This window comes from Acanthisitta chloris, unplaced genomic scaffold, assembly GCF_000695815.1.
Source record: "Acanthisitta chloris isolate BGI_N310 unplaced genomic scaffold, ASM69581v1 scaffold4231, whole genome shotgun sequence".
NCBI classification, from domain to species: Eukaryota; Metazoa; Chordata; class Aves; order Passeriformes; family Acanthisittidae; genus Acanthisitta; species Acanthisitta chloris.
In genome coordinates this window covers 84,948-111,271 of record NW_008656350.1, presented here as the reverse complement: position 1 = coordinate 111,271, position 26,324 = coordinate 84,948, and the positions used below count along the sequence as shown (strand labels likewise).

Below are 26,324 nucleotides of genomic sequence, written 5' to 3'. Positions count from 1 at the left end.
ACAATGTGGCAGCTCACTCATCACTCCCGCGTTTTTCTCATTCTACTTCAAATCATTTTGTGGGTGATGAAACTGAAACAAGAAGCCCAATTATTTGTGCTGAAGACACATGAACTTTTCACACAATAGTGTCTCTTCCTCAATAAATCACCTGTCATCACTCAGAGATGGGTAGTTCCCAGACTGATGAAAAAACCAGAACTGGCTTACTGTATCTGACACAAAGTAATTAGACACTAAACAGTTCTCTTACGGTACCACTACCTATTACTTACCAGGGCATATTTTTCATTATTACACCTTTCACACTGTAGACACTACGGTGCTTTCTAAGTCACTGCGTACAGCTAGAAATTGTGGTGGCAGAAAGCCAAGTTCTGACTAATTCTCCAGCTGTTCTCATGTGGTTCAGACAGATGCTGTGAGTTAGGATGTTTATGAGTCACATTTTTAATATTCAGATGGAGATGAGCAGATCAGGTAAGTTACACTTGAGTGGCTGTCTGAAAAGGTCCAGTTTAGGAACTGTTTGGATTTATGTGAACACTTCGTCAATCTGAATATATTCTGCAAGTATAAATGGTTTCCATTTCCCTATTAATTGTCTGTATTAAAAGAGAAATGAAAGTGTGGCATTATCATTGGGCTTGTTAACATCTGTATGTTCTGGTCTGTTTAAACCCTAGGACTCTTGCCTTTTGTTACTGTTTGGTTTCCACTTGCTTTTTAAAATACCTAATAATAACATGAGTAGTTTTCCCTCTTACATAACATGTTATATAATGTTTAAAATGAGCTTATCAAGTTGAGAGCCAGCTCTAGCTTCCATTAACAAGAATAGTTTTCGTAGTACATGGTTCTGTATTGTACTACAGCAAAATCTATTTTCATTCTGTAAATTATTTGTAGCTTCTAAAAAGCTACAGAAGGGAAAATTCTAAATAATATTAGTTTCATTTTTACACAGCCTCAAAATCAGGAGAAGGGATGTGTTCTAAAGTCTCTTTCTCCACTATTTTACAATACTACTTAATGGATCCTGGTCATCTGGAATGCATGCAAAGACTACATTCATCACTATTTACTTTTCTGTAATCATTAACTTGACCTCAGTGAAGCTCATTTTAGCAACCTTCCTTTTGAAATGCTTCCTCCATTCATTACCTCTAAAGTAGCCTCAGCCTCCAGCTTTGTCCAGGACTACCAAGGACAGCCTCAGCTCTTGTAAAGGATTGCTTCCTCCCCCTGCTTTCTGCTCGAGTCAGAGACAGTCAGTCTCTTGACTAAAATCAGGTGAGAGCTTGGTATAAGGACATGTATAGGAGTGCTTTCTGGCACAGACGTGCTGTTCCTCTAGACACGAACCCACTTCCCACTTCGGGCCTGAAGAGGAACACCTCCCTCTGCCAGACTGATGTAGTCCAGCTAGGATTTCTCTGTTTCCTTTTGGCAGTACAGTGTGGGTATACAGCTCAGACATCCAGAGCCTGACAAACACATGCATCTTGGAATAGTACCATGGATGTCTGGGAAAAAGAAATGAAAAAGGGACTAGCACAGGCAACCACCCAAAGAAGGGAAGGACTAAGGCTCAGGGCTCAAGATGCAATACAGCAGAAATATAAGTCACCACATTCCCATTAGCTCTACAGAGAGGAAGGCAGTCAGCTCACAGCTGTGCCCTAGGAGAAGGCAACAAATGGGTCTGGGCTGCCCAGTGGGCAGTGTTGCCAGAGAAATGGGAAGGATACCAACAGAAGCTGTACACCATGTGAAGTGGGTCACAGGAGCAAAGCTTGGCCCAAGTAAACGAGATATTGTCAACAGTTCCCACAGAAGTTATTATTACAGTTGCAGCACTAGTTAAATGGTTGCTTGTCTTTTTCACTGTAGTCCTCGAAACAACGACAGTACTTCATGCTCTGTTGGCTTTCTCTCAAGTACAGACCACAATATCCAGGGGATAATCAAATACCATATTGAGATGCACCTAAACACTCAGTCAGGTCTTGTGTGGAAAGCAAACTATTCCCTGGAGCATAAAATTTGAATATTAAAGATGTGACTTAAAACAAGTGGACATTATAGCCCAGGAGTGGCTGATTTGATTTATAATTTGTGCCTTCAACTTAGATGACAGCATTATTGGTTCTTTCTCTGCTTTTGTGAGCTGCACGGCAATATGTAATTTAGAACTCTGTTTTGTTTTAAATACTCTCTTAGGAAAGCTCAAGAAAAAAATAGCTCCCCACAAAAGATTACTTTTATGAACATCTTCAAGGGAAAAAAGTAAGCTTATATATGCAGTAGTAGTTCTGTCCTCCAGGGATATCTTTCTCATTGAATGATTTCATAGCCTGAGTCTTTCACTGTTCCTGTTTTCAATCTGTAGCTGTCATTATGAGATTGGGCACAGAGAGAAAGGCCTAAAGCAACAGCAGAGGAATGTATATTAGGAGAAGCCCTGTGAAACATGCTGTATAGTATTCCATTATTGTATTTAACCTGGGTTTAAATTTGGCTACAGTTTTAGAAAAACACTATTAATAGATACTATTGGAATGATCTAAATACTGCAGTGTAAGGCTTAGCTACATTTATTTAATTCATATGTTATTAAACCTGAGACAGGATTTCTTTTCATATGTAAAGCAGCATGGCAAAGAACTGCTATGATAAAGTCTGGCAAGATTAATCTGCCATATTGTCTGTCATCCATTTATCTTCCTTGAGTTTTAACTTCTTTTTGAGGAAATGTTATACTGCATTTCATGAATGAGACTACAAACGTTTTTAAAGAAAATGTTGTTCTAGTGAAATTTACATGACATTTGTCAACATGTCACTGTTTTCTGAATTTGCTGTACATTCTACCCAGCCATAAAGTATGGATTAGATTGTCATATATCAAGATAAACCAAGGTCCTTAAACCTACTGAGGTCTTCTCCTATGTTACAGCAAGATCGAATATCAGAACTAAGACATCTAACTTCATAGCCAAGCATGAGATACATAATGGTTAAATTAAAAAATTTCAATAATTATTAAAAAAATACCTTGAATGTAAATTGCTCATTGAAAACAGGGTTAAGGGTCTTTCTGTGGACTTTTGTCTCATATTTCTTTTTCTTATCAGGCAGCAGGAAGACTTTCACATAGGGATCAGATGTACCACCCATATCTAATGCAGGCAGCTCAGCTGCTTGAATAATCCCAACTAGAAGCTGAAAAGAGAGAAAAACAGCAAAATGAAATTTCAAATAGATATTTATAAAAAAGCTGTAACAGAGAAATACACATGCAAACTCTATTTCTGGTCTATAAGAAACTATTCCTCTCTCCCTCCCCCCACTTCAAGGAAGGCAAATGAAGCAACACTAAAGACTTCAGAAAACCAATTATGGCAGATGCAGACTGTACAAAGGCTGTTTTAAAGCAGAAAAGAGATTTTCAAAGGGCAGCTGATTACAGCTAAATACAGACTTCATCTTTTTAAAGACTGCAATCAAATAACTTTCAATTGCTCCCTCCTCTTGTGCATTATTTTTCTATGCTTGGCACTATGAATAGAAATCACATTATTAAACAATCAAGATTGTCTAATTTTGACTACAAAATTTGTATTTTAAATCCCCAACATGTAACCTTCCACCCAGCCAAACACAGAAAGGTGACAAAATCAAAGGCAAATCCTCAGGCAGGGCTTTATTGAGATCAAATGGATCTTGCAGTCTTCCTTGTATTTACATTTTCTTGCTATGTATATAAATGGGCTCAGGTAGTAAACTAAGTACAGCACTCTCAAAAAATACCCTATGAAAACTAACCTTTGGTAACTAAATTCTAATAACAATTTGTAATCTCACTGTAAACCAGAAAAATTAGATTTTTAAATCTCTTATACAGTTTTAAAAACAAGAGTGAAGCACAGATGAAACTTGTCCACGTTTAAACTGCTATAAATGCAGACTTATTTTACGTTATGCTATGCCACGTTATGTCATGTTTATGTCTTGTTATCTAGACATCCCAGCCTCTATTAGACTCCATTAGCATAATGGAGCTGAAAAAAAACCCCTAACTTTTCATCTTATTCAACAGATGCAGAGCTAATGTAAACATTGAAGTGACTCTTCAAGGTAATTCTGAAGTCAAGATATTAAGAACTGGGAATGAAATCTGGGAATATTTCTTCAAAATTAGTGCTTCAGTCACAACATATTTGGTTTTCTCATGGATGAATTGTTTAAAATTGGAAACAGAAGCTCTAGCAACTGATAGACAGCACAATATAGTCAATCTAGGAAAGGAGCTTCTGGCTTCTGAGAGATTCCTCAAAGTCAGATTTATTTTCACCAGTTTTAAACTTACAGTATGGCCTGCATGCTTTCCACCCTATGGACTCGTAAGCTCCATGAAACATTTTCCTTTAGCTGTGTGAAACACTTCCCTTCTTCTGTCTCATTCTTATTCTAGACTCATAACAGTTCATAAATACATGGATAGGTTCAGGATCTACATCAAGTCTTTCACAACAAAGAGTGAAAAACAAGTCTATGATTTTCAGTTAACAGAATGGAAAAGCAATTTAACTCCCTTTTACAATTTCCCTCTCTAAAACTGAAACACAGTGCTCTGGAGAGTACATTGGTCATCTTGTCTCCATTCTTAACCCTGTGCAATATATTAACCAGATTTTAGGACTGTAGTTTCACGCCACTGCCCTATACTAACCCAACTGAATCCCTTCTGCTCTTTTATCTCATCTATCCTCTGACAATTTCTAAGCTGCAACACAGTTTAGACCAGCAAAATAAAACAGAAATCCAGAACTCAATTTATTAGCTTAAATACAACACATATTTACATATTTGTGGCTCTTCCATCATCTTTCCCATTGTAAAATATGGTTCACGAAATCAACACTTCCGTTAATAAAATTCACCCAGAAAATTTGTTTTCATATTCTAAAGAAACTGAAATCCATTTGTCAGAACACATTTGCCACTTTTCCTTTCCTCCTCTTTAAATCTGCTTCTGAAGAGTCTAAGGCTTCATACTGATTTCATACTGATTTCAAGGGGGATCCGTGCGACTCATCATGTGGCCAGGCAATTTGCTCTGGGAGTTGAGGAAAAGCTCCTTTAATCAGTTTCTTGAAAGGTTTCAGAACTCTTTTTAGTTCTTGCATTGAAAAACAAACACTGGTAGCCAGAAGACAGTTGAAAATAGAGGCAAATACTATGTATTATGCCAGGTCATAGCTGTGTGTAAATACCCTCCTGTTGACAGAACTTTTTCTTAGTTTCCCTTATCCTCTTTGTCTTGCAGCAAATAAGGGTACCACATTCTGTGGACAACATCAAATAAAGAATATGAATGTGAAAGTAAATCACAAATACATGTGGAAGTCAATTCAGATGATAAATAGGAATTAACAACTATGTATTATGCCAGGTCATAGCTGTGTGTAAATACCCTCCTGTTGACAGAACTTTTTCTTAGTTTCCCTTATCCTCTTTGTCTTGCAGCAAATAAGGGTACCACATTCTGTGGACAACATCAAATAAAGAATATGAATGTGAAAGTAAATCACAAATACATGTGGAAGTCAATTCAGATGATAAATAGGAATTAACAGAGATTTAAGTTGTTATTTCTTTTTTTTAATAGAGAAGAATGATGTGTTTTTTGACTGAAATTGCCAAAAATGACATGCAGGATATGTGTTCTGAAGTTTACTGAAAGGCATGCAGTAGAAGTGAAGAACTCAGATATGTTGGTGCACTTTGGTCCAAAGCTAAGCACAGTGAATTTTAATGTGAGGCTATGAATTGGTATAATTGACAAAAGTGATCCCTGCTGAAGATGCCATGGAGGGGCATTAAATATGAGCTAGTTCAAGATGTGGACAGATCTGTTAAGTAGGTCAATTCTAAGTCTACATCACATCATGGTATCTATTTCTTCTGAAAACCTCGGCAAGCAGGCCAAAGTTTGGTCTTACCCTCTTCAGAGTAGCGTATTGAAGGAATACCAGTCCTTGACTTCTTGTCCAACTTTCCTGATTTTTTTGGGGTACAGACCTTTATATTTGAACTTCTGTTCCAAACTAGATTTTTCCTGGCTAGTAAATGTAGTTCCATGGAGAGCAACAGAACCAATTTCAGCAAGTTATTAAGGCGAAGTTCACACTTGATGGAGTGAGAATAAGTCACTCCTGGCAATCTTACCAACTTTCTAGAAGAGCCACAGTGAAACAACTTACCTGTTACTCTTTTTCCTACCATCTTTTGTTTGCTTCTATTTTAAATATCTGAAGGCTGAAGCTATGTTTTAGTGTCAGCATGCACACTCCATAATATAATGTGGGTTGACACTGATTGGTGATGCCTTAATATAGGTTATTAATAACCATTAGATAAAACTGCCTTCCATTTTTGATTAAAGATGCAATATAAACTCCAAGTACATTGAATATTAATCTAGTAGCACCTCCGTAATGAATCTTCTGTCTTGCTTTCTCCCTTTACTTCATGCAAGCAGTAAGCATTTCAGAAATATCTACTGTAACTAAATATATTACTTCATTCTCTCCTTGCACACAGAAACAAAATGTAACAGGTTGTTTTTTTCAAACCTGATTGTTCTGGAAGTCATAATCCAAAGAATATTGGATTTTCCCTAGCTTCTCCACTTCTTTGGGTTCTTCCTTCTCTTCCCCATCAGTCAGCCCAGTCTCAGCATCATCATCCTTAAGAGCCTAGGAAGAAGCAACGTAATATTCATAAATAAGGCAAAATGTTAAGTACTAGTAAAAAGTAAGACACTATCCTCAAATCTACTTTAAAGCCATTAAAAGCAAGCATGACAGCAGAAATACCAATATGCAGTTTTCATATATATTTATACTTTTTGGGTTACTCAAGAAGATGTTATAAATCAGCAAGCAAGCAATGGAAGTAGGAAGAAAGCTCCCTGGCCTATAACAAGCAACAAGTGTTATAAAACCTGAAAGTAGAAACATAATACCATCTTGATGTAAAAAGAAAATTCTTCTGGGCTCAGGCTGGCTCTTAAAGAGGCACAAGAAGGCAAACATGCTATTAAATAAGCAGTCACGCATTCATTCAACTTAACAGTATCTTGGCAATGTCAACCTGGTCGGGCATGCTGTGAATTGTTTGCATTTGGCAACACGTTTCTTTAGGACTACTATGATAAAGAGCATGTGCTGTGGATGAGCTCTTCCTACAATCATATGCCAAACATTTTTCATGTTTATTTAGAATGAATATGGAAGCAAAGTTTCCACCATGCTATTAGCAAATGCATGTTTCTCCTCTTCCCTCCCTCCCGAGACCAATTTCCTTTTTATTCATTCTCACTATAAAGCTTGGCTGAACCAAACTGATTGCAAGTTGCTTTTTGTTTGCTTAGAAAGAAACACAAAATAAAGATATATAGAACTGCTTACAGGTTTGTCTATTGCATGAAACCTGGGGCTTTTAAAGGACACAGAAGTTATCTTCAAGTTTATACATAATTAAAATTCTAAATGATGTAACAATCTTTTTTTTTTTTTTTTTTTTTGCTGTACCAGAAAGCTGACGTATTTGCAGTGGCGGAAAAGGTAATTCATGCAATTATTAAACCATGTGAACCATAACTAAGTATGTAGATCTTATTCAGCAAGAACTGAAAAACAGATAAAAATGATGAAACAAATAGTGAAAAATTGTGGAAAATGTGCAAGTAAAGTTGAGAGTGTGAAAATAAAGAATCAATACTGAGCATTCATCCAGAATTGTTATTTGCATGCTGAAGTAAACAGTATGCTTGTCTGTTAAGAGCCCTATCTGGATGAAAGTTCTTTCTATATGGAGCTTCTTGCATAAACAGACTACTAAGTGCAAGAATAAGATTTTCTCTCCCTTTTTCACAATGTGGTCTAAACAAACCTACAGCATTTCTAAACAATAGACTGCAGATAGGAATGCTGGAAAGTCACTATATACACAGCTGATGGTGGTTGGTGAGAGAACAAATGTGAAAGTATTGACATTCTCACTCAGCCTCAAAAACAGTGGGAGCTATGCAATAGTTGTCTGGGCTTGGTAAGAATAAAGATTGATCTCTAAAGTAGAAAATGTTATTTTTCAGAAGCCAGAACTAAATTCAAAAGGTCAGTCTCAAAACTGTACTGTATTAAGCAATTATTTCTCTACTTTTGGAAATAAGCTAGAAATTCTGCTGGTCTAGCTCAACTGAAATCAATGCAATAATCTTTATGCAAGCTGAGGAGCTGGGTGTGAGGCAAATATTTGAATGTTAGTGAATGATGGACTTTATACTAAGAACATAAATTATAGTGTACCTGGATCAGATTGGTGGGAAAGGTCGGTAGCGGATGAGAATCACCTGTGAGACTGGAAGAGTAATATTTTTTGAACTAACCCATTTCTGTTTGGAAGAGCTAAACTGCCTGAAACGAAATTTAGTCTGATACATTTTAATCGCTGAGCTAGTGGATTCCCTGACTGCAGCACAACATTTTTGCTAGTACAAGAATTGTGACACTTGAAAACTGACAGGCTCTGGCAAGAGGCACAGCCCCTGCAAGGACTATACGTGGGGCTTTCAGGATATGGAGTGATGTGATTACGCCAAACACCCTTGCTTTCACTGGTATTAAAAACATGACTCAGTCCAACTGAAGCAACCAAATTTATCTGAGCCTGGAGACAACAGAAAGCAGTAAGTCAGAGTGGGATGTTAACTTGAGGATCCACTGCTCTGAATCATCCCATATTGCCCTAAAAGAGGACCATGACAGAAGAGTGATAGACAGCTCCAGCACATTACTGTTTCTGAGGTAAGTACTGGACTTTCTGCTGTTCCATCTACTTTTGACCTGGATTTTGTTTGAGAGAAAATATCCTATGGCCATTCCTCAGGGACAAAAGTGAGAATGCAAAAAGAACCTTCTATGCCAATTTCTAGGCATGAGGAATTTGTAACCACTGCACCAAGGCAACAGCTATATATCCAGACTCTCTCTAGGAAAAATACATACTCTTCTGCATAGTTCATCAGTCCATGAGATGACCAAGCTGTTGGTAACTCAATGTGAAAAAAAGTTCCTACAGTGATTACAGAAAACCGAATGGGAAGTTAACATCCCTCTTGCAAAAAGCAGTTTTAGAAGTGCTGTCAGAAAACACTGTATGGTTGAGACTCTTCTCCACAGGTTATGAGAAGCCTATTGGAAGGTGAAAGCTATTTCCAGGGGAGATGGAAAACATTGCATGTTACTCTCATCAGCCAAGGAGCTATTTGATTCTTCTTCACATTGACTCATGAACACTGAACCACTAAGTAGAACACTAAGAAAGAGCGTTTGGATATTGTTGTGGTGTGGGGGGAGGAAGAAAATGAAAAATTATTATATCTACAGCAGTATGTAAATAATAGTTTTTACCATCAAGAGAGGAATTTGCTTTCAAACTAGAGGCCATTGCTTCAAGAACGAAGAAGAGGAAGAGAGTGAGTCAAAGGAAGCACAGAAGTCTCTCGTGTTTCATTCAGCTACTGAGTTCCAAAGAGGAAGAAGAATTGGATTGCTTCAAAGTACTTGAAACACCCCACAGGGATTTTAATTTTGTATTGAGATTCTCTGGAAGATCAATATTTAATGGAATAGTACTGCAAGCGTCAATTTATAGCGCACTATATCACACTGTCTTGTATCTTACTTGCATTGCTACAACCAATTAAAATAAGCAGCTATATTTTATTGGTTTTAGAAACAATAAAGTATTTTTAATTCTAAGCCAGCCTTTTCCTCAGGCGTCTTCAACTGATAAAATGCAACCAGAAAGCCTGGATTTAGATGCAGAGGAATATAAGTCTTGTCTTTCCTACTATTTCCTTTAACTCCATGACATTTTAAATGGTTTTTTTTCTGTGAAATATGCAACACAGAAATGTATTATTGTGTTGGAGACCAGATTTATCTTTTCTATTTTGGGATGACTGTGAATTTCACTGAAGTGGTTTCTTCATTTCTGCATAACATATGCAGAAACACACAACAGTGAAACATCTATATCCTCTCACATGTGCATAAGTATCTGAAAAATGTAGGCTTATAGGTTAAGTAGGTGTAGGAATGTACAAAAAATGTGTTAATCTGGTACAACCATTACCAGGTGATACATCTGCATCTAATGAAATCAGCAAGTGGGAAAAGTTACTTTGTTCCAGGGACTTTCACAGAACCACACAATATACAATAAAGGTTTTCTTAGACCTGGAAGACAAAATTAATTTTTGAGAAACATCTCATTTAATCCATACTTGAATGAGCTCTGTTATCTAGTTCTAACCAAGGGTGCAGACCTAAATCTACATATGGCATTAGAATTTTCTCTGCTGTTTGCAAGCTCATCTCCTCTGCAGTGGTTCTTACAACAAAAAGGACTAAATTACAGCAATCTGGGAACCACTGTTCAATCTGCTGGATGTTTCTTAAATTCCGTAACGTAATTAAGAGTGTTTTTGCAGCCTGCTCTTTTCTTCTGAGTTGTTAAAGAAAATGCTTAAGTTTCATTTTTGTTTAGGAGATGCATCTTTTGCAATAAAACAGGAAAGAAAAACCAAAACTGCTTGCAATTGCTCTGCAAACACTCTGCATTGGGTTTTTACACTTCCTGAGCTTTTCCCCTTCTCATTCTTCTAGCTGACAAAAGCCTCTTTCCAGTGATACTGCCTCTAGACACTGCAAACATCCCTTGCTTCCAGCTCAGTTCCATCAAAACCCTTGCACCTTGTCACTGGGTTTACCCCACTACTATACACCACAAACTACAGAAGAGATTCTGGGGCTTAAAACAACTTTACGTGCACTTTCATTTAATTCTTCCCCAAACAATGTGAAGAAAATGAGAGTCTGCAAGTGATTTAGCACAGCTGCTCTGCTGGCTGCTTCCAGATTCCGTATGTGCAGAAGCTTCAGGAAAACAAAGTGGTGTGAGACATGTAACAATGCTGCTTGGGGGAGCAAGTGTACTTTCTTGCCTCCTGCACAATGAGGCAGAGGCCATAATCATGTCTAAGACACCAGGAGGATGCGAAGACCCACAATGGTGTATTTTCTACTTGATTATGGTCTCAGTTGTTGTATTCTTGACTCATTAATGACTAGTTCACGTCACAAGGTATTTAAACTGCAAACAAAATGTCTTTCGCTGTTGTGTGTTTAATAATACTTTAATTAACAGAGTTTTTAGGGTTCCTTCCATCCATGGGGTGACCTATGGCCTAATGTTTTAGGAAACAAACTATCAGTAAGCAAAAAGAGAGATGTTGGAAAGGAAAACACAGCACTGACTGCAGCTTGTAAGTTTGTTTGCTGCATTGTGCGTGCTGCCACCTCGGGTTCCATCTCTGTCTGCCCCATCCATCATTCCTTCTAGTCACATGGTGAAAGGGTATTTTTTTAACATGTGAATGATGCCCAGTCCTCAGGCTTATGCAATGCCTTCTGAGCTGAATGGAAGAAAACAAAACGATTTTGTAGAGAGAATGTTCTGTGCCATGTCGAACAATTAATTTATTGGAAAGGCAGTTTTTCCTCCACACTTAGGAATGACTGCATTTCCACTAATGGTGGTGCACCTCTTATCAATTTCTTTCACATTCAAGAACAATATAATTCTGATCTGACCAATTTTTATGCCAAGGGAAAATAAAAGCCTTTAAAAATTCCTGTCTGACTCGCTATCACAAAGCAGAAAAGCGTGCAATTGTAACATGCTCCCTATCAGAGTCCCTCAGAAGGAAAGGCACCATTTCATTCATTCAGCATCTGCTTTCTCTCCATGAATTAATTTAAAGAGCATGTTGTGCCTGGATTTCCAGTGGCTGAGCCAGGCTTTGGCCATTGTGAAATCTACTTTGCCATTACTGCTGTAAGAATGTTGGCCTCACACACCAGCAGTGGGCCACACTGCTGCACAGAATAAGCAAAAGCCTGCTGGGTTCAGCATGCGATGCCTTCACATTACTTCCTTGCTTGTTATCCAGTTTTTAAATGGTCTGTTGGGTCATTCAGAAGGCTTGCTTTCTTGAGGAGCTCTATGACATGAGGTCATCATGTCCAGTTTTAGAGCTTGCTGAATTGTTTGGGTACTAAAATACCAACTTTCTGTGCTGCAACAGAAGAATACAGCAAATGCTGGAGGTGTTCAGCGTAAAATATGAATACATACATTTAAGCTGGAGCTGTTAATCTTACAAATCAACCTGGTTTTCTTGTAGCCAGTGTTTATTGGCTGAAAAAAGATGAAGCTGATCTCAGCATGGGAGCCTATTTCGGAAGTTCACCCTGTGGGTCTGGGCTCTGCTTTGAACGCAGAGGGCCCATGTGCATGAATTAGAAGAAGTAAGCACTCCTGCAGAGCATACTGCCATGCTCTGCCCCCACTTTCCATATGGCAGGCAGTGCTTGGTTGCACTGAGCAGCAGGCTGCGAGTAGGAGGCAGCTTTGGGCTGCTTGGCCAGTGCATGCTGCTCTATCAATTGCTCTTTATCCTCCCCAAATGAATGGCAGCAGGCCAGATGGGACATGCTTTGGGACAGAGCTGGCTCCTCGACACGGTTAGGACCACTCCCGAGTAATACATTTATTTCTGTTTGAAAAATCTGTCATACTACATAATTAGGACTACATCTATTCAACAGTGAAAATTAACCTAAATATAGCCAGGCATGATTTATTCAGTGCCACATTGATCTGTGGAGAAAAAGTTGGCACAGACCTGTTCTTCTGGCTTAGTTCCTTAAAAAGAGATAAGATAATCCTCTAAATAGGACTTTATCCAGTATCTGATATTCTCATGCTTGAAGGTTATTTAGCTATCCATATTTATTATTCATCACTTCATAAGGATTAAATGCCTTTGCTTTAAAGTAAACAAATATTCCCAATGGGGTTTGAAGAGTATACGTCACTGGCATGAACTGCTGCTCCTGTTGTAGGTTATGCATATGCACTGAATTCAGACAGTGTAGCTCTCCATACAGTTTGTGGATATAGGTAAATGTCTTGAGAGTGTGATTAAAGTCACTTAATTTAGGGAATAATTGCATAGTTCCTGGACACCACTCATCAGGAACCTGCAGACTCCAGTTCTGAATAAAGAACTCAAAATTTGGTCTGTTAATTAAGAGAATGCAAGACATGCCCTTGACTATGGAAGCTTCCAGTGGCAAGACTTTCAGTAGAGAAAACAAGACATGTAAGAAAATGCGTAGAACACGTCATATCATCCTAACATTACAACAGGTTGTAATAGAAGTAATAAATGAATTATTTTGCAGAAAAAAATATTTTTAAAAAGGAGGAAAAACAAACTCAGGAAGCATGCAAAGCAAGCTCCTATGTTTTCTTGGGAATGACTGAGAGGAAGAGACAGGAATGCAAATAAGCTCAGCCTTGTGCCTCACAGTTATTGCTTCCATATTTTCAGGCTTCTGAAGTCTAACGTAAATCTAAGTTTCAAAAGAGTTTTACAGAAAACCTGTTTGCGGAACACAAACACTCATATATAATATTGTATCTTCATAAACATGTTATTGTCACATTTTTCAGGAAGTTTTATGCACACTGCAGTTTTCTTCTGAGGCAGGTGAAAAAGCAGGACAATTGGTCAAGCCTGAGGTTGAATTAATGTACAAACAGGACTCAGTCAATCCATTTTGACTACCACAGTATACTTATTGAGCTTCTTTCCTAAGCAAGACTCATCTCCACTGTTTCTGACTAACTTTCTGCACTGTAGTGGCTCTGCAGCACACATTGTCTTTCTGAGTGTAAAGCAGGATGTCTCATTACATTGTGGATAAGCCACAGAGAGTATTAATGTCATCATGGGCTGAAGATTCCAGCAAATGGGAACTCAGACCAAGACAGGTGGCACTGCGGAATAAATACCCTCATTATTCTCTAGGCATTCAACTGGGAGAACAAACAAGTGCATGAGCAAATGCTGCAGAAGAAAAGACCAGTGCCAGCAACAGAGCTCCTATCCCTCAGCAAGTTCCTCTTGGATTATTTCTGGCAATAAAGGCTTGAGTTCCTTCAAGTGAAATCCAGACCTCTGGATGTCAGTGTGGATTTTACTGACTTCATTTTGGCTTTCATCTTTTTTCTACCAGGTCAATGCACACTACTTTGAAATATTTCAGGGCACCTAACATTAAAAAAGCTTATTCCTTCAGTATTTTGTCTCCATGAGGGCAAAGGTGTTTGCTGTTCCACAGCTAGAATCACAAGGTGAAATAGTCTAAGAAAACCATTGAAATTCTGCTAGGTGTAACCGCAGCTCCCACTGTCACATCACTTTACAACACCTGCTATTAATAGAGGAATATTAATCAGGATATTCTGATTAAGTTAATACATAAGCCCAATGTAAAATGAAGGCCTGTTTAAAGGAAAAACAAACATACAGAGAAGTCAGGTGGCTGACCGAAGGCCACAGTTAGTCAGTAGCAGAGCCAAGAATATAATACTCACACTCTAGTCTGTTGTACATATACCATATCCCAAATCTACTATTTCACCTAACAGACACACTCATTGTAAGCCAAAAATCTTTCACTAGTGACAGTGTTTTAGTCTGATGAAATGGGAAAGGGCTAAGCTATTAAATCTTCGTTTCCACAAATGCTATGTGACCTAATAAAATGTTCAGACCACAACAATTACTCTCCAAGCAATAGGGCTAAATTTTAGTAAGTTCTCAGTGCTGCTGTTCATGACTGAAACGATTACATTTATTCCTTTCCTTAGCTGACAGGCTGAGCTTAAGCAAGAATTTTTCTGTACCAATGCATTAAATTCAGACCCAATAAATCAGCAGCTATTATAGTGTCTCTGGAGCTGGGTGTTCAGGGGCTTTTTTTGCTTTTTTTTCCTGAAGAAAAAAGTTGTGGGAGCCACCAGGGGCATTATTACAGATCAGAAAGTTACAAACATAAAAACTATGATGCAAAGATCTCGTAAAAACACTGGTGCCAGTTGTTGCTAGGCTGCACCAACAAGAAATCTGCACAAAGGCTACTTAAAAGAGTTTGGTATGGAGCACTAAGAATTGAAGCGTGGGCACTGTACTGAGATGATGTGAGAGCCTACAGCAAGTTTCATGAGGTAGCATTCATTATAGGAACACTTAGAAACTAAGACATTAAAAATACACACTACTTTTGATATGGTGACATTTATACAAAAAGGAAATAAAATTAGCAAGCTATTTTTATGTGCCAATCAATTTTAAACTTGAGCTTTCTAGTACAGCTTGACTTAGTATTTTAACTATAGAATAACAACCTCTTTTCTCTTGCCCTCCTCTAGCCTCCCCCCAAATACATGTGCAACCAAAAGAACACCGAATCAGTTTAGTTCAGCCTCTTGATATGTGTATCAAAGCTACTACATATAAATCTCCACTAAGAAGGCAGAGCTGTCAGAAGACTATATGTATGAGAGCTTTAGACTAGGTGCGTCCAAATAGCAAAATAAACCTACCGCAAGTGACAATCCAGAACAGTCATGAGACACAACACAGACAAGGAGGACATAGGAGGAAGAAATAAAAATTAAAACATCCACACACAAAACATTAGTAAAAACCATGGAGAAATGACCTTTTTACAGTAGTGCATTCATTAACAATTTGCCTCCCCTAGAGAGAATCTAATCCTCCCAGTGGCCCTTGCTGGAGTTGTATACTTGAAAAAGTAAGCACTGTCTGCAATGGAAATGGGTCTCAAGACTGAAAACCTAGCCTTATTTTCAACTCATCTCTCACTCTACCTCAACTACGTTTGTTCGTAATCTGTATTATTCCATAAACAGTTTCTCATTTGCAGTCACGTTTAGGGAAGTGGACATTTTGCACAAATACGCTAACAGACCAAAATTTTATTCCCCTTTCTGTAACATCTAGCTGCCATGTGTGACTTCTGAGCTGACTGAGTCTCTGTGATGAAAGGATCTTCAACTATGTCAAGCTACATGGCTCTATAATGATTTGGCATGGACGTGCAGGTCAGTAGGAGTAAATGTAGGTCAGAAGTTTTTGCTGACAAACAAACCCAGACTAAGATAGAAATGCTATTGTCAGGAGCTGATGCTTTCAGTTTACCAAATGGTACTCCCTTTCAACTTTTTGTGCCTAGGTAACTACGATCCTGCAAGATGCCAAGTGCCTATCAAATGCTATTATATACTCTTAGCTGAAGGCAGAAGGTAATTAGCACTTGCAGGTTCAGGCCTAACAATGACTCAACTAAGTTTTTTGCTTTTTGACAGCATTTCAGATCTTTGGGACTGTATGCTGCCCTTTATAATGGCATTAGACTTACATCTTGGTCTTCAATCACTTTGTTTAACAATTTGATTCTTTAAAGAGCTAAAAGGTGTCCTTGTTATTCCCCTTTCTATTTTATGCCAGAGCCTCTAAAGTGCCTCAATTCTCTTAACTGAAATATGCTACATTTAGGCCTGCATTAAGTTCAGCCAGGTATATTAAAAAACTTGCACTAATAAGCCAGGATTAACTGTTAGAACAGAAAATCTGTCATAAAGAAGGAAAAAAAAGACAGCAGATGTTGCATTAGAAATTAAGTTGGTAAAAGTTATTGAATGCCAAGGACTTGAAATCTGTACACTGTCAGACTGCTAGGTATGAATTTAAGGGGCTAATTTAAGTAGTCTGGTTTTGAAATCCCAGACAATGAAGAGGAAGCTTGGCTGGAGAGCTGGTGATCTACTTATTAAAGGTCTGACATTTCCATCAACTGAGAATCTACCCTCCCTAGGCTTAACTGTGCAAAACAAACTATTAATTAAATCTCAAAATGTCTGTTCAAAAATAGGTTTAAATAACTATAAAGAATATTTTGAACGGAATCATCTTAATATTCCTATCTGGCAACATTTTAAAGTTTGAGCTCTCCTTGTAGATCAGAGATGCATGATTCAGCTTTTTATCAAATTGTCCCATGAAAAAGATAGAAACGGAACTCAATTATTACATAATGCAATTTTACGTTGAAAATACTTATTTTTCAAGAATCCATGGTCATTTATCCAGGTCCTAATGAATAGAATTAAAAACACTTAATAATATATTGTAAATACCACAATGGCCTTACATGATATGGAACAAATTTCACATAAATATCAATCAACAAATTGCACATTATTTCTCCTTTGACAAAGTATTAGGTTTGTTATCATTAGCAGAACATAACAAAGTTCTCAAGGATTTTTTCCACAAGCATAATCAAAACAGTACCACCAAATTATTCTTGGTTCAACGGGAGGAGTAGGCTAACAGTAGTCTAGGATAACCAAACAATAGATGATCTGACTTTCCATGCATTGTTGAGGGGGAAATACCTCACAATTGCTTAATATTAATAGTTCAGAACAGAGTCTATACATCAAATACAGGAAATCTATGAATGCTAAATCAAAGTACTTAAAGAAAAGGATTTTGTTTCACATTCATCACATGGAGAAAAAAGCCAGCATAAAATCATCTTCAAGGGAAAACTCAAAATTTCTGCTCTCATGTTTTTTGAGATCAGCCTCAATAATCTCTAAACCTTGGAATAGCTCCATCTACATTCCTGATTTTGTGTACTGAGGAGGCTGTTTTCAGGTGCCAATTTGTCTTGTATTGGTGTCACACACTCCAGTACACAAGTGTGGCACATGAAGCATCTTCCCGCCAGGAGGAGCCAAGGCTGAAACTGCAGACCAGGGCACTACCTAAAGTACTCCACTTGCAATGCAGGGTCTCCACCATTCGTTCTTTGTACTTGTCTCATAATTGAAACTGGAAATAGCTCTGATAGCTCTATACATTTGAAACGTATCCATTATTTTCCTCCCCTTATCTGAGCTGCTTTCTTACTCCACTCATGTGATCCAGTTGCAGCTAGTCATCAGACTCGCAAGACTTCCTTGTCTACTCTCCTGATTTTTGCTCTTTTCCTACTATATCCTACATGCTTGGAGAAGCATGCTAACCTGTTCCAGGACTCATGACTGGCTGTGAGTGGCATTTCACTGCTTGTTCTCTACTGATCCATGAACCTCTTTAGCTACAGTGCTCTAACCTTCTCTCCTTGGATCTTGTCACAGATCAGCTGGCCTTAGTCTTCGGGTTCCCAACTTTGACTTCTACTTCTAATCAACCTGCCTTCAGCCCAGCCTTTTTCTACACTAGATCCCAGCTTGTTGACAGAATGGCTTATTCCTGACCACGCTTTTATCTTCTCATTTTGGCTGGGTAACCACTTCTGGACTGCTTAGCTCAACTTCATCAGGAGTCTTGGGAGCACAAACTGGACCATGCAATACCTTTACAATTATTGGCTCCTACTTATGAGGGTTTGCAAAGCAATTTCTTCAGCATTTCTGTTTGAAAAATATGGCCCTTTGTCTTCTTAGCTTAGGAAGCCTGGCAACACTATGAGGATGAATGAATACTTTGCATTTATTTCCTCAGTCTGCTGCTTATTCTCAACAGTGCTCCAGGACCTGGGCAATACTAAATCCCTGTCAATAAAAAGCTTTCTTTTCAGGAACATATTAGCCAAGTCTGTGGCCCCAAGTATTAGGTCCTGCAACCTTCTGCTTCTACTGCACGAAGCAGATCTGAAGGACAAGTCTTTCTGCCCTTATGAAAATGAAGCTGCTCAAAGGAAATTATACTAATCTTCTGCACATTACTCAGTTTATTTACAGCTCTGAGTATGGCCTGTTATCTTTAATCTCCCTCTGTAGTACAAAATAATTCTCCAAACATCACTTTGTTGAATGTCCCAGTGCTTTTCTGTTTAGGTTGTTTTCCCTTGGTTCTATGACTCAGTTTTTCTTCCATACTGTAGTTTCCTTCTCTGCTGAACTTTTGTGTAAAAACAGATTTAGAGTTCAATGACACTTGGCTTATCATGTAAGCTCAGAAATGCTGTTAGCAAGGTATACAAACACTGTACTAGGTGCTGGTCAAAGTCTTGAAAGAAGTACAGTGAAAATTGTGCACATATTCATTTTTGAAGCAAGCAGGATACCCTTGATAAACTTGCCCCTTCCAGATGAGTCATTATATGCCTGCTCATGTTTGTTTTTTTGCAGAGCAGAGAAATTAGCTGATTGTTTCATCAGTGATGCCACACCCAGGTTCATCCCTTGTGATACAACAGAGAGGAAGCTGTCAATCAGTACCCTCCTCACAGAGCCACTACTGAGACAAGCACAACCTTTTCTAGATACATCAAACAGAAACCCTCAAATGCAACCCAGAAGTTCAAGAAAAGGAGAGGTACTTTACCTGGTCTTTCATGGTTTTCCCTAAATCTTTAACATCTTTCATATTAATAGCATTCTTCCCTCCCTTCTCCTTTCCCTTCTTCTTGTTCTTCTTTTTGAACAAGCATTTCTTACAGAGACAAAAGCAGCAGGTAAGGATTAATAGGACTGCAACTATGGCTATGGCTATTAAGGCCCAAGGTGGCACTGGAAGAGAAAAAGACACACACAAAAAGAAGGTGGTAAACTGTTAGTAGGGTTAAATGTAGAAGCAAGCACATTTCTCTCACAGCTAAACCTTTTTTCAATGAAAATGCTTTGCAGAAATACCTGAGATCCTTTCTAAAATAGCCTCTCACCATCTGCATATTTCTCCTAACTGAGCATTTGCACATACAATGCCAATTTAACACATCTATCTATTTACATGCCTGGTGACACAAATCAAACACGCAGCTATTTTTAATTCATCAACCGTCTGAAAACAGTATGTCCAAAATATTTACATTGCACAATCTGTAAAATACTTGGCACATTTAGACAATTACTTGTTTCTTTCTTTAATCATCTCCACAACTCACCTGGCATTGTGGCCGAATCGGGTGGAACTGACTGGAATTTTCCCTTTTCTGGAACCTCATCTGATCCAAGCAGTCAATTCTAATGAACAGCCCTTCTCCTCTGCCCACTGCTGCACTTGACAGACTCACAGACTCCTCACAATAGCTGCGGGTCAAGGTCACTAGTGAAGACTGATCAAGGACAAAGGACTGTCCAATCCAAGGGCATTTGCCCTATCTGTCATCATGCCCCCAATGCTAGTGGATTTTCAGCACTTAGCTATATTCTCTCCTATACTTTCCTATAAAGAAAAGCATGCTGCATTTTTCATTCAGTACAGGATGCTGCACATGGCTGAAACATGAATAAACACCAGAGAACACTTACTAGAACAAAATGGTCTTGTTAAAGATCAGACTTTTTTTGAAAAATGTATAAAGATGACACTTAAACACAAGTACTCCAGAAGGCAAATATCTTTGTACAAATCAGCTTTAATGACACTGATCCCCACATTTAACCAGACCACCTGACAAAACTTTAAATCTTGTAAACCATCATTTTCTAAAAATCTTGAAATGAACACAGTCTATCAGGGCTGCAAAATACTCAGTGCATTACCTAAAGGTCTCTAGTATGATACAGAGCAAAACTGAAGAGTGAATCAAATTTGACATGTTGACGTCAGTGAATCACAAAAGGGAATGGACAGTATAAAATAGAGACAATTAATTGCTTAAAGGAGCTAAGCACAGTGCAAAGCATGGTCACCAGAACTTCGACTACAAATTGCCAACTCAGGAAAAGAACAGAGCACCTACACCTTCCTTACTCTAAATTTAATGACCCCTTTTTCCTAACTTTTATACAAATGGCCTTAATGACAGATAAAAAAATAATGCAGGAGAATAGTTAAACAATTTCTGTAATACTTTTGTGTCTCCAAATGTTCGTTAAATGCAGCTGCTATAAAAGGGAAGCTGTACCATATGTAGAACAAATGAGAACTGATTACAAAACAAATGAATGCTAAGAGACAAACAGTGAACAGATTAACAGCTGTTTATGGGATGTATTTTATAAAGTCAGCAGCAGCAATTCTGCAGTTAAAGTTGCATTAGCTCTGCACTTATTACAACTTGAAAATCTGTATTCATGCATTAATATTTTATTTTGTCTTCAGATCCGGTGTAGTAACACTTTGTAGTGCAACCGACTCTTCTACAATCTTTTTTCAGCCAGCACTCACAAATGTAAAACCATCATCTTTCACAAGCACTATGTACTCTACTCAAATTCTAAATTTCACATGTGTACTTAGTCTATTAGACACTTAGCATCTGAAACAGTTTGCATAACACTATGTTGTATATCTAAGCTAATCCACAGGAGTTATGCCAATAGGAAATGAACGACGTGCCCAAATGTATCAGTTTTTTTTGCTTTGCTGCTTTGTTAGCAGTGCCTGAAGCATGACTGGGGAGCAGCAAGAATACGGGATGGGGTTCTGCCAGCAGGATGGCACTGTGAGGAAAGAGAAGAGGAACACATCAAGAGCGAGTAAACTGAGAGAACCAATTAGCTGAGGAGATAAGGAATGTGGGCATTAATAGGATATATACATATGCAACCTAAAGATGAAAAAACTTGTAAGGGTAGTGAAGTCAGGTGCCTTTGTGCTGAACATGTTGTGTCAAGTGGTATTCTGGCACTGCTGCCTTGGTTCTTTGGAGCATGAGCAATGTAGGGTGCCTTGGGGAGCATTTGAAACACTTGCAGATACCTCAGCTTCTTTTTTATAATGCACTGCCTGCTCTCATCTGTTTGTAATTTAATTTCACCCAATGTGATGCAATTAAATGATCATCAAATTAATATCTGAGGCACCGAGAATTATGCAGAATTCTTTATTTATCTGTTCAGAGAAAATATGCTTCCTCATTTTAGAAAACAAAGCATAAGTGCTAAAGGAAAAAAAATGGTGTAACCCAGACTCTGGACATTTACAAAACCAATTCAACATTCAGGTTTGAAAAACAGAAAGGGAATGGATTATTTTTCCTAATAAAATTGTACTAATTCTGTCAAGGACGGCTCATCTGAACATTATCATTGACAAAGATTGTGCAATCAATGGATGTAAATTTTAGATTTATCACTGGCTTTGAAGCGATGCTTGTTTCCTTTCAAAAACATGATATAAATAATTTAAAATGTTAATCATTTTACTTAATATGGACAAGATTTTCCCAAATTACAAAAGACTTGGACAGTTTTCTGATCTGTGCTCCCTAATTCATGATGCTGCCAGAGGAGCTTGAACTCCTGAAAAAGATAAGGTTCTAAAAGCCATTTTTATATGAAGTCATCTCAAGGTGGACAGATCAGAATGAAATGACTGAAGTCACAAGTCACTTTGGAAGACTCAAGTCTACAACCTTTAATTTTTTCAGCCTATTTACCAACTCTGATTAGTATCTATAAAAATCTTACCAAGAGTATACAAACTTTCTTCTTTATTCACAGAGGCTCATTTTGAAGATTCATCTTAGTTAATCCCAGTTGGACTTCACCCATGCTTATACAAGATTTTCAAAGAATAGAATTTTTTCCAGTGTTTAAATGGACAAGAATGGGAATCTCCAGTTTGAAGACTACCTTAATCTATATTACACTGGTTTGATCAGGTTCAGTAGTGAAGTTTGAAACGTCAGGAGGTCTTTGAACATGAACCACTCAACAAAAGACCTCTGTGGCAGATGAAGCAGGGTGGGTGACGTGAAAAATGAAGATCCTGACCCAGTGACCAAGGTGTCAGGGAGTCAGAAACTTGAAGACCTTGTCTTACCCAGTGCCTGCACAAGGGGGTGCTTTGAAACAAGCAAAGCTTACCTACGTGACCAAGGAAAAAAGCTATTGGTTTAAGTATAACTAATGTGTGTAAACTTTCTGGCGTTTCAGTGCTATTTTCTTTGTTCTGCTCCTGTGGGAAAGTACAGAATACTTATTTTGAAGAAGCTTTCATGAATCACTATGTGATTTGAGATTCTACAAAGCTCTTAAAGACAAATCTATAGAAAGGGATCTGCTGAGTAGCAGTTAGTAAATAAGGTCTTGAATTAGTCTTATTGATCCAATCCAGAGTATGCTCTCAGCCTTTACTCAGAAATGCAAGAATGAAGCCTATCTGTAAAAGGAGAGTGCAGAGAAAATGAAACACGTGGCTTACTCCTGAGCAATAGTAGGGTACTGAAGAGACCAAGCTCTAGGATTGTGTTGATAATCAAGGCATTTTGAGTACCAATTTTGTATACATCATTCATGCTGAACATCAGTCAGACATGGATGCAGCTAAAGGAGATGTGAGCTCTCTCAACCCTCTCTGTTGCTTCCTTCCACTAATGGCAGCCAGAGTTGTGTGCACATTGTGGGTCATTTGATGCAGTTGATACATTTCACAAATACAGCAGTTGTGGTGCATTTAGATTATAATTTTAGTTTGGGTTTAGGAGTGCATTTTCAAGGCCTATCTCCAGACCATGCTCATACACCATGCTTGTACTCATTTCCTGCAGCGATGTCGGAGGGCATGATGGACCAAGTGGGAATATTTGCTCCCAGAGCTCACCTAACGATGCTCCAACTGCAAAAGGCAACTGGCCCATGGGAGCAAATGTAAACCAAAGCATTGCCCCCACAAAATTTGCAGCCCTCCGTGGGCCTGAGTCCTCAGGACTGAGACTGCTTCACTTCACTGACTTGTGCTGCCCTGCACTATGTACAGATTGTGTCCCCGCATATCATTAAATCTTGTTTCACTGAACACTCTATACTCAAAGGAAAAGATGTATAACTGTGTTATTCAATTTAAGAGCTACAAATTTTGTCCTTTATATAGAGATATCCTTATTTGGCCTTACACAACATACTTAGAGAGGTACAGGCCTTGGGTCTTAAAATGACATACCCGTTAGAGGACCTAAAATTATCAAATGCCTTGGAGGACATTTGACTGCAGAGGAAAGGCTGTAAAGAGGAAGTCACAAAATATCTAGCAGCATCAAAGTGCCACAGTCTGCGAAAGAATAAAATCCTTAATCCTGATAATTTTCTTCCCTTTTTGTGTGCAATATCAGAGGAAATTTTACTAACATAGAACCCAAATAGAGGGAAGGTCAACAAAGAACTGGAGAGAAGAGATGAATTAAAAAGTGAAGACTTCCATACCAAAAACACTGACAACTCCAGATTAAGCAATTAAGCATTCTCATTTAAACTGTGACAACAAAGGACTATCAGATGATGGCAGCTTCCATATTAGTCTGCAAAGGAGGCCCATGGCATGCTGGTATTAATAAATACTAATAATCTATGTTTCAGAGGGGGCATGATACTTAAGAGGAAGCTGCAACTGCCAAATAGCTGCATGTGAAGTGCCTTGCCTTAATCTAAAGCTTTGGTAGCCTGAACATAGGAACACTAGCAGTTTTAGTTTACTAAACCATAGTTTTATCTTAACATTTTGCTCTTGCAGTATCTAATCAGGGAGAAAACTCCATACATAACCAAATTCAGATTTTCTGTATAGAAACTCCCCAGGGACCACATTCTGGGAATCAATTTGACTTTCATTAGAAGTTACTTAAAGAAAACGTAGTAAGAGAAAGGACCTAGGTAAGAGATACCCCTATCCACAGCAGAAGGAACACAAAGGTGATCAGTGCAAAGAAAGTGCTGATACATGGTAAATAACTTGTGAAAGAGGAAGATAACTACATACTCACAAATACTGATGATTTAAATACTAGCCTTCAGGCTTATACAGCTACATTTCCACCCTAAACACTCTTACGTGTGACCTCTTGTTTTAATAGCATGTTTGCAAAATATTTTTTCACTTTTTTACAATTTTTTAAATGTGGTTCAAGTTAATGATGTTACCTTTGACCCATCACTAGGAAGAACCATTACTAAACAACTTAATGAATGCTCTCGTGCTGACATTTCCCCCCCTTTATTTTTTGCTTGTGTGCAGTTGCATAAGACTATATCTATGAATAGTTTATGGAAGTTACTGAAGCCTTAACTGAGCTAAGAGATGTGTGTTCTGACAGTGAAATTTCCCCCCACACAAAATAGTCTGTGAAAGTCTCCTGATCAGATGGGCTCACTCTCTGAATATACTCCTGCCTATAGCTTATTTGTTAGATGTTATCATGCAAAATTATGCAAACTTCATATGACTGAACATTCCAGTCCTTGCAAATACACTGACACTGAATTTAGCAGCAATCCTTGATACGGCTACAAATTTAGCCAAAGTGCTTGCGCTGTTTGAGAATATGATGTGCCTACTGTATGCTCCCAAAGCTGGAAGTCAAAATGCATAAAATCACTAAGATATTTACCTGAAGGCAAAATCACACCTACTATTGTAATTTGCAGGTCATTTATGTTTATTATTGCAGGTATTGATTTACATTTTAGAGCATGTGATCTGCTCTCTGTCACAGTAAAACACAGCTACCCAATAGTGGATCTTCTTTCTACAGAGAAGAACTATTTGACTGTGTTGCTCTGTCTCTCTCCTTCTCAATGTGTTTTGCTTCCTCTCTCCTTTTGCTCCTCACTGCTCAGTCTCATCAGCTTCTCTGCCCCTTGTCTCTTGAGACACATGGGTGAGAAGGCAAGAGAAATCAAGACAGGGGAGTTTCCAGGTGAGACAGGATGGTGAGGCAGCCAGAGCGAGGAAGTGAAGCTGCTAAGGTGTCTCTTTCTTGAAGGAAGTACCTCAGAGAGATTGCAAAGGCCTTCAAGCTTAAATGTCAGGTTTCATATGTAGAAATACTAAAATGAAAATAGCTCCTATGTTAACCTGCACATTCTCCCCAACCCCTACACACTCTCAAACAAAATGAAACTGAGTATGAGAAAAAGAGTGTTAACACAGCCCTACCCTCTGCTGGCTGTGTCACTGTTGGTTGGGGCCACTCTCTTGGGCTCGTTTTCAGCTCAACCACCACTGCACAACCTTCTTGGTGGCTACATGGCTTCTCAGGAAGGTCCCTCCTGTGGTCTCTGGCACCTGGCTGCCCTTCCCAGCAGTTCCATGCTTCTGCAGGGATGCCAGCCCTCCTCATACTCTTTCACAGCTTGCAGTCCTTCTGCCTGGTCCTGCCTCTCATTTCCTCCAGAAAATACAGTTGTTTCTTCCACTGCCCTCTATGAAAGACAATATACCCCACTTGGCATGCAACAGCCCAGAGGAGGAACCAGCAGCCCAGCTTCCTGCTGCACGGCAAGTCCCTTGGGAATGACCACAACACTGGCCAACATGACAAATGAAACAGCCTCCCCTTTCCAGCAAAACC

The 26,324-nt window shown here is 38.5% G+C and overlaps 1 protein-coding gene across 2 annotated transcripts in view; it reads right to left on the bottom strand.

Annotated features, from left to right (window-relative positions):
- The window catches only part of LOC103811315 (synaptotagmin-1), a 74,884-nt gene that overhangs the window by 21,468 nt on the left and 27,092 nt on the right, over window positions 1-26,324 (bottom strand). Inside the window, exons 2-4 of one of the 2 annotated variants that reach the window (XM_009084280.1) lie at window positions 19,415-19,599; window positions 6,642-6,764; window positions 3,058-3,225 (exon numbers count right to left, since the gene is read on the bottom strand). In XM_009084280.1, the coding sequence (XP_009082528.1) occupies window positions 3,058-3,225; window positions 6,642-6,764; window positions 19,415-19,599 (476 nt within the window). The remainder of the gene's footprint in view (window positions 1-3,057; window positions 3,226-6,641; window positions 6,765-19,414; window positions 19,600-26,324) is intronic. The other variant, XM_009084281.1, reaches the window with a different exon arrangement.